At 33.8% G+C, this 10,106-nt stretch overlaps 1 protein-coding gene across 1 annotated transcript in view; it reads left to right on the forward strand.

Annotated features, from left to right (window-relative positions):
• Positions 1-3,571: 3,571 nt before the first annotated feature.
• Positions 3,572-10,106, forward strand: part of LOC102872560 (natural killer cells antigen CD94-like) — a 9,514-nt gene continuing 2,979 nt past the window's right edge. Inside the window, exons 1-3 of the mRNA XM_006888452.1 lie at positions 3,572-3,578; positions 5,199-5,261; positions 6,649-6,800. Coding sequence (XP_006888514.1) covers positions 3,572-3,578; positions 5,199-5,261; positions 6,649-6,800 — 222 coding nt within the window. The remainder of the gene's footprint in view (positions 3,579-5,198; positions 5,262-6,648; positions 6,801-10,106) is intronic.

Below are 10,106 nucleotides of genomic sequence, written 5' to 3' on the forward strand. Positions count from 1 at the left end.
CATGCATAGCAAAGTAGACTAGGGGAGATAGGGTTGGAGAAAGTTATGAAACAGTGAATGATTTTTTTTAAATGAACTGGGGAGGTAGGAAGGAAAATGTGCAACAATCAATGAACAAATGAAAATCCAACTTTTCTGTAAACTTTTCTGTCTATTAAAATCACAATTTAAAAAAAGAAGACCAGAAAAAAGATAAATTTCTCACCTATCTTTGCTTCATTTTTGCTCTTTTTGTCCTTCTGATAAATTATCTATTTTTTTTTGGTCTCATGACCGTTAGGCTTTGAGTTGCCCCTTAGAAACTCTAGCCAATGGGATAAATAGGCTTGCAAATATAACCAGAACTGCACATCTAGGAAAGGATCACATAAAAAAATGGACCTTCTAGAAAGAAATTCCTTGTGTGCCAAGGAGAAACTTTTCCAACAGGGTTAAAGAAAGCATCCCAATTTGGAAAAAAACATTTGTCAAAATCATTTCAGAAAAGGGTTCAATAACTAAAGTTTACAAAATACACAAGATAGGGAAGCTCTGGTGGCCTACTGGTAAGGAGCTGCAACTACAGTCTCAGAGGTGCATGGTTCGAATCCACCAGATGCTCTGCAGGGGAAGGAGGGACAATCTCCTCCTGTACCAGTCAGATCTAATTTGACGGTACACTCAGGCAAAAATAATAAAATAAAAAAAAAAAAAAAAAAAAAAACAAAAAACCAAACAAAAAAAGGAAAAAAGATATGAAAATACTCTTCAAGAACAAATCAAAACATTAGGATGACCAATAAATACATTCAAAATCACTGATAATCAGAAAGATGAAAATAAAAATAACAATGATACCATCTCATCCCAGTAGGAGTAGAAGTAGCAAAGTTTAAAAGACAGCAAGCTATAAATGTTGGAGAGAAAATAAATGGATTGCAACTCTCATGCACTGCTGGTGAGATTCTAAAATTGTACAACCACTCTGAAAGGCAATTTAGTATTTCCTAAAAAAGCTTTACATGAAAATCCCATATGATCCAACTATTTCACTGCTAGAGATACTTCCCAAAGAAATTAGAAATGAGACATGAATGGAGATATGTACACCTATGTTCATAGAAGTGTTATTCAGATTAGCAAGAAAATTAAACAACCCAAATGCCTATCAACAAATGAATAGATTGGAAAAAAAAGTGGAACATTCATATGATGGAATACTATGCAACACTAAGGAACAACGATTTCATTAAATTAAACGCTATATAACATGGGGGAGTTTAGAGAACATTAAACTCATAATGACAAATCTAAAGAAGACCATTATTGGAAAAATAGAAGGATAACTTTTGATATGTTTAAATGTTCAAAAAAGGAAAGAAAAAAAAAGGAGATGGGAGAAGAAATGAAATCACTATGACAGAAGAGACTTGGGGTGGATGTGTGTGTGCGTGTGTGTGTGTGTGTGCGTGCGTGTGTGTGTGTGTGTGTAGGAAAAGGAAAGAATCAATTCAGACTTGAAAAGAAGGAGTGAAAATAGTCATAGAACATTGTTGTTGTTATGTGCCATATGAATACAATAGCTCTGAAATCTGCTCTATCCTGAGCCAACGTCACTGTCTCTGACACACCTACCCCCAGTCACTGAGTCAATCCATCTCATCCAGTCTTCCTTTCTTGGGCTCCCCCTTCACACTTCCAAACATGATATCCTCCTTGCAACTTGCCCAAAGTGTGTCAGATGGAGCTTCAGAATCCTTGCTTCCAAGGAACAGCCTGGTTTCATCCTCTCCAGGATGAACCTCTTTGTTGTTCTAGCAGTCCATAGTATAGTCAGCACTCTTCTGCACCAGAGCCGAAAATCATAAATTCTCCTCCTATATCATTCCTAGTAATTTTCCAGCTTTCTAATGCATTGCAAGTAATTGCGAAGAACATGGCCTGGATCATATGCACCTTTATCTCCAGACTGATATCGTTGCTCTTCAGTATACTAGAGAGGTCCCTAACAGCAGATTTTCCCAATGCAAATAATCTTTTGATTTTCTGCCTGCTGGTACCAAGAGTGTTGGTTGTACAAAAATAATTAATTATATAAAATACAATACGTATGAAGAATTGTCTAAAACACAATGTATTTGGACTAAACACAATATAAATTAAGAAAGATTTAAATAATTAATGATTGTATGCAAATCAATAATAATAAGAAAAAAACACCAAGAAAAATTAGCTTAATGTGTAGACATGAGAAGATTGGTTTGGTTTAAAATATACTTCTTATGTGTGTGATAAACTGCTTGGGTTTCAAAGTTTTGACCTTAGATGATTTAGTTAGCCCAGTTAGACTTCAGGCTTCTCATTTGTAGAAAAAGAATATTTTAAAATATCTTCCTTATTGTTGTTGTTATTTGCCATTCAGTTTACTTGGACTCATAGGGATCCTATGTGTAATAGGTAGAAATCTTACATGATTTCCATCTTGCTTAAGCATGTCATTGCACTGTGTCAATTTATCTTATTAAGGTCTTCCTATCCTGTATTGACTGACATGCTACTTTTTCAAACAAGTTGTTTCTTTCCAAACACTAATAATTCCTGATAATGTGACCTAACGCATTTGAGATGAAATCTAACTGTTCTTATCTGAAAGGAGCACCCTGACTGGATTTCTTCCAAGAAAAACTTGTTGGCTCTTTTGGCACTCCATGGTACACTCAATATTATTTTTGCAAGCATATGAGTTAATGCATGCAAAATTTTTGGAATTGTGTTTAACACAATGCACTTGTTTCTTACTGAAGCCTTGCTTGATCTCTGTTGTTGCAATAACTAGATCAGTCTATCTTATTGAAGTTTGCCCAATCTTTAACCAACACTCTACTTTTCCAAGCAAGATGTTTCTTTCCAAAGACTACTAACTTGACCTGATAACTTGACCTGAGTATATGAGATGAAGTTTCACTGTCTTTGTCTTAAAGGAGTACACTGGTTGAACATCTCCCAAGAAATGTTTGCTTGTTCTTTTGCAATCTATAGTATATCCAGATGTTTTAAATCTTATTTTAAGCAAAGCACATGCATGTTAATAAAGTAGAAATATTCTGTGCATCATTTGATTGGAGTATGTAAATTTACCTTTTATTTGTTCATTCCTTCCACTGCATTTCAAATATTTTGTCGATGACTCAGATTTTCAAACATTCAAAGAAAAACAAAGAGCAAATTCTCTCTCACCTTATTTTCTCCTATTCAAAGCGTTTTTGTATTACAAACTTTTGGTCAGAATTTCCTGTATTGTGATATCTTAAACCTTTAAAAAGGTGGTTATTTTAATGCTTCTTCTTCATGCTATATTTATACAGCTTCCCAAGAGATGATTCAAGAGCATCATTTAAAATATACAATTTAAAATAGATTAAGAAATAAACTCAATTTATTTTCAATTTCTTCACATGCAATTTTGTACGTCTGTAGTTTCCAGTGCAGCTTTGTGATCCGGCTCTGCTCTTCGCGCTGTGATCCAGCTGTGCTCTTCTCTAACAAACACTTTTCATCTCTTTGCTATATCATCACTGGGACATCACTTCTCATGGCAGGTATGTGTGTATGTGTACTTCTAGCAAGAATAAGAAATGATAAATGTCTCCAAAGAAGCTATCACTTGGGCATAATTAACATCACATCATAGTGAAATAATTGATAGTAGGTTTTTCAGGCTATCCATGTAGTGGCATATCCTGATTTAATTTTAATTTCTTGATGCATTGTTCTTTAATCTATTACATCTGAGAAGCTTTTCTAACAGAGTGACTTCAGATAGGGTATATGTGAATTTTGTATGAGAAATTAATTACATGGTTATTATATGCTTTAGATAATTTAAATATAAGAACAGATATATGATGCCAAATAAAATTAACACAATGCATAAAAGGGGTTTTTTTTGTTTTAAACATTTGTGTTGTGACTCCTAAAGGTCTTCCAGACATTTATATATTGTATAAATACTGTAATTTTTATATTACTGTTTGGAAGAATGCTAAATGAATTATTGATACATGAAGAATTTCCTAAAGTTAAATTATTTCAGGGTGGGAACCCATGCCTTTAGACTAGTGCTTTTGGTTAAGAGCCAGTGTGACTTTAAAAAAATTTCAAAACAGAAATGTTTGGGTATCTATCATGACCCAATATATGAGAAAATTAATTCCATTTTCCAGACGATCTCCTTACACTTTGGTTTCAGAATTTTTGATTCTCGCTTCCAATGTTTTCTTTTTTGCCTAATAATGATCACCTAAATTTTTCTCAAAGCAGAACCTCTATGGAGTTTAGCAGAAGAATACATTATCAAGTTATGTTATTATCATTGATAATAGTAGGAAATATTATGAGAAAAACTGTACTTAGGCAAGTTGAATTTTATATCTGACTTGCATACTTAGTAGCTTTAAGGAATTATACTGTTCCTGAACCTTCAACTTTCTCATCTGCCTAGTGGGAATCTTTTCTACTTAGAGTGATTTTTCTTAAGAGAATAAGAGAAAAATATGCTATAAAGTACATACATAGAAGCTGGAGCTTCTTAATAGACCTTTTAAAATTCTAGATCTCTAAGCTTCTCTGCCAATTTGAGAAGAAAATAAATAAAAACTATGAAATTCATTTTAATGTCTTCTGGCAATAAAAAGAAATTATATAAATACGTAGTTAATCTCAGTGAAGGATAATGCACACTGTTATAGATGTGTATAGATGCTAGTACTGGTGAATTTCTAAGCAGAATTTCTTCATGTTCCAACAACTCATTGACAGAATGATTGAGTTACCAGATGAAAGAGATAATGTTTAAAAATATTTATCTATAAACCCATAGACACAATGTAAATATTGAAACCACTGGATTTTACCTTCACTGGTTTCTGCTTCTAAGAACTTTAGCTACTATGTCTTTTTTTACCCCAGCTTTTCATACCACTCCATGGAGGTGGAGGCTGATTTCTGGAACCTTGGCAGTAATATGTGTTTTTTTGATCACTACTTTGGGAATTTTACTGAAAAAATGTAAGTTTTTCTATGAATCATCATACTGATTGTTGTTATCTTAAAATGGTCATTAGTAAACCTTACATTTTACCTGTGTATTGTATTCTATGATGGTATAGAGACACTTAGATATATAATAATGTGCATAAATTTCTACTCATTTATTATAGCAGTCACCCAGCCAAGTTTTCAGTCAACTTTCTCTCCAGGATCCAACTTGGAACTCCAGAAAAGTAAGCTCTACAATCTGGACATTCTTAGTATTGGTATAAAATAGAAATAGATAAGTTATTTTTTTACACACTAATACAAATTTACTTCCATAATTATGGAGTGGTTTAGTTCTGTTGTTCTCTAATGTAAGCATGCTAAATTGTATAATTAACCATGGACATGAAAGGAATAGAAAGAGATAACGGATTTATGTCCTCTACGGATGCTAATTACAAAGTAATAAATAAATAATATGGTATATACTTTCAATTTTTGGCTGTGTTTGCTCATAACCAATATGTCCCTAATTGTATTTCTTTAGTAATTATGTCTTAGAATATAATGTCCAAATTTCTGCAATTATAAAGTCTATTTATACTATTAAGAGTCAGTTTATAGTGTATAAATTTATTTTCTCCAAAACACTCCACATTGTGCCTCTTCTGTGAACAGATATTTTATTTATATCATATGCAATTGAGTACCAATTATTTGAAAAGTATATTAATATCCATTATATTATATGAGACTTAGAAAAGAATTGTTGATTCACTACCACCCTTATATCAGACTTAAAAAAAATAGATCAGAATATCTTCAGTGCATGATATTTTTCATGAGTTTAGAGAATATAATTAAATGCTTTATCCTTTTAAATCACTCCTTTTGATGCACTTACCTCTCCTTTGCAGTGTGAAATTCACTTTTCTGTCTATTTCCTTAATACAGAGTCTTTTTATACTTTCCATCTCAATCTCATGTGCTATCCTGTGCTCTTTTAACATACTGAAGTTTTTTACCTATTTACTAAGTTTATCTTTCTACATAATTGCAAAGTGATTGGGAATTATCAGACTCTTTTTCTCTCTGCAGCGTTTAATTTCCATGAGGGAAAACCTGAATTGTTCACCTTTATAATCCTGATCATAGCACACTACAGTGCATGTAATATGCGCTCAGAATTTATAGACAAGGAAAAATGAAATAAATCGTACGTAAATGGTTTTTAAATGAGTGGTGTTTGGTGGTTGTTTGCCATCATGTCAGAACTGACACTTAGCTGACCCTCGAGCAGGTTTTCAAAGGCAATAAATTGCACTGGAGATTGCTTGTACTCCTGCAGAGCACCTAGTGAATTCAAATGATTGCCCTGCAGCTTCTTACCACTAGGCTAACAGTTGTTGTTTTTGATTGCCATCAAGTAGAGCACGACTCATAGACCCTATGAACAAAAGACCTGAAGCCTTTGGATAACTATTGTTTCTCAAAGTTCATAGAGTTTCCAGGGGCATGTTGTTTAGGAAATGGATGCCACTCTTGTTTCCGGAGCTCCCTTTAAATGAGTAAGTAGTAATAAAAATATTTTAAAACCTACATGTCATCAAATATTTTTTTTTTAAATCTTAGGTTCTGCCTGTTGTTCTTGCCAAGAAAAATGGATTGGATACAAATGCAATTGTTACTTCATTTCTAATGAAGTAAAAACTTGGGAAGAAAGTAAGAAATACTGTGCTTCTCAAAATTCCAGTTTGTTTCACCTGAAAAGAGAAGATGAATTTGTATGTACTTGGGTTTCTCCTTTTGCTTTGCTCTAAAATAGATAATACCCAATGAAATAAGTATTTTGATTAAAATTTCTAATTAGATTGTAAATGAATTACCGTATTTGAACAAATTATTATTAACTCTGTATTTGGAAGCAGTCATTACAAAACTCACTTAAAATTCCTTAGGGATGTATGTTTAAGAATAAAATCAATATGCCAGGTAGAGTGAAAGAAAGTTTTCTTTCTGGTGCATTCAAAAGAAAAGACTTATATTTCATTATTTCATTTAAAAAGCCAACTAAATGGTTTTATATTATTTGCTTATTTTAATGTTGTATTTTTTGTTGTTATATTCTGTGGAATTGGAACTAATAGCTGACCCTCCAGTGGATTTTCATATATCACACAAAAAGTGGTTATCCATCTTTCCCCTGAGGTGCAGTAGGAAATTTTGAACTGTGTGCCTTTAGATTGGGAGCACAACTCCTTACTCACTATAAATTGTTTGATAAAGACATAGATTTTTATCATGGTTTTTAAAGAGAGAGTATATAGGTTTGTTGTTGTTGTTGTTACGTGCTGTCGAGTTGTTTGCGACTCATGGTGACCCTATGTACAACAGCCCTAAACCCTGCTCTATCCTGTGCCAATCTCATTGCCTCTGACACACCCATCCCAATTACCCCAGTCACTGACTCAATCCACCTCATAGAGGGTTTTCCCCTCCTGCGCTGTCCCTTTACCCTACCAAGCATGATGTCCCTCTCCAAGGACCTGTCTCTCCTTACAACATGTCCAAAGTATGTCAGACAAAGCCCCAGAATCCTTGCCTCCAAGGAGTAGCCCAGTTTAACTCTCTCTAGGGTGAATTTGTTTGTTTTCTTGGCAGTCCATGGAACATTCAATACTCTTTTCCAGCACCACACCTATATGGGTTATGATGATAAAAATGAAAAATTTTTTTAATAAAAAGTATTAATTGCTCTATGCATGCCAGAGAATGAGCTGTGTAAAAGCTGATCATAACCAGGAGATTTAATCCCTTGATATCCTGTTACTGCGGGAGATTTTCAGCCCAATTCTGATTTGTTATTCAGCCTTTAACATGGATTGAAGCTCAACATCAAGAAAACAAAGATTCTCACCACAGGGCCAATTGGCCATTATAATAGATGGTGAATTGAGTGAGATTGTTAACAGATTTAGTTTGCTTGGTTCCATAATCAGTACTCTTGGTACCAACATCCAGGAAATCATAAAACAAATTGCATTGGGAAAGTCTGCAGCCAGAGATTTTTCCAAAATACTGAAGAGCAACAATATCAGTCTTGAGACTACCTAAAGTGTGCCTGACCCAGGCCATAGTCTTCTGAATTACTTGCTATGCATCAGAAGGCTGGACAATGACTAGGGATTATAGAAAGAGAATAGATATCTTTGAGATGTGGTGTTGGAGATGAGAATTGAATATACTATGGATGGCCAAGAGAACAAACTGTTTTGTCCTAGAAAGTATGAAACCAGGCTGGTCCTGGGAGGCAAGGATACTGAGGCTTCGTCTGAAATTTTTGGGGCATGTTGCAAGGAGGAAACAGTCTTTGGGGAGGGACATCATGCTTGGAAGGGTGGAGAGACAATGCAAGAGAGGAAGATCCTCAATGAGATAGATTGAATAAGTAATTGGGATAATGAGGGTAGATATGTCAAAGACAATAAGGTTGGCTCAGTATAGAGCAGGTTTCAGGATGATTGAACATCAAGTCATAGCAACAACAATGAAGGATATGGGGAACTCTGGTTGCCTAGTGGTAAGAAGCTACACTGCAATCCTAAGGAAACAGAATCTACCAGCTGTTTTGTACGAGCAAGATGGGCAATCTCCTCCTGTGTGATTCTTGCCCCTGATAACCCACTAAAAGGCCAGCTATGGGTCTGTTCTGACTCAATGGCAAGCAACAAAACCAACAACAATATGAAGGATATAATAATACTATCTCATGGACAGATAATGGTTGTATATTTTTATAATAGACTATAATAAATGATATATTAATATTTCATATATAAGGAGAATAGTTACAGTATATATAATTATAATAATATAATAGTACTATGATAGAGAACATATTAACATAATATATTAACAATTATATATTATTAATAAAATAGTACTATACTAAATATATAAAATAGTGTAATAGTAATATAAAAACAATTCTAGAGTGAGGATTTCATGGCTTTCATATTTTATTCTGACATTATTTTTTATAAACAATGGGTGTAAATATTTGCACTTTTTCTTTAATACCATTTTATCAATATATTTTTCTTTTAAAATGACCTATTTCCCCTCTTAGAAAATGAATGAGCATCTGCAGAAATAACATACTTATATACCATTGTTATTAACTTGTCTGGTAACTTGGTTGTAAGCAATTATGACCCCAACCCAAATATATGGAGTTTTAATCCACAAGCTGTTCTGCAGGAGAAGGATGGAGAATCTCCTACTGTGAGATTTACCAGTTCTTTAAACCTTCTAGAGGATCAGCTATGAGTTGGTTCCAGCTTGATGGTATATAACAAATATATATCTTTGTTGACCTCTGGTGGTCTAGTGGTAAAGAACTTCATTGTAGTTCAAAGGCACTCGGTTCAAATCTACCAACTGTTCTTCAATAGAAAGCTGTATATTCTCTTCCTTTGGAAGCAGGAGGGGCATCCGCTTCCACAATAGCTTGCCTCTGGAAACCCTATGAACCTGGAGAAAGGACAGAAGTTATACAGGAGGTGTCTAGGACTTTTGTTCATAGGGTCGCTATTAGTCGCCTGCGACTCAATGGCACTTAACAACAACAACAACATTCTCTTCCTGTGGAATTCACTGCATCTGAAAACTTACTTAAAGATCAGCTATGAGTCAGTGTTGACTTGATAATAAAGAACAACAACATAGATTTTTTTGGTTGGCATCATTGTAATAAAATATTGAACTATATAATTATAACCTATAATACTTTTGTTTTCCTAAAAGATTAATGATTCCTGAACAAGCTTACTTAAAGACAAAAATTATCTATTTTACAGTAGAAGTTGTAAGAATCATGGCTTCAATTATTGCTAAATTTGTGTGAACTTTAGGATGTGGAATTGCCTTTTCAATTAAAAAAGAAACCAAACTCACTGTCATCGTGTTGGTTTCAACGCATAGAAACCTTTCTTTTTTTTTAATTAAATTTTATTAGTTTTAATGAACATTTACAGAGATTTTGGGTTTTCATTCATTCATTGTTGCACTGTTTTCTCCACCCTCATCCT

The sequence above is a fragment of the Elephantulus edwardii genome, unplaced genomic scaffold (assembly GCF_000299155.1).
Source record: "Elephantulus edwardii isolate Elephantulus edwardi_28Jun2011 unplaced genomic scaffold, EleEdw1.0 scaffold00067, whole genome shotgun sequence".
Taxonomy (NCBI): Eukaryota; Metazoa; Chordata; class Mammalia; order Macroscelidea; family Macroscelididae; genus Elephantulus; species Elephantulus edwardii.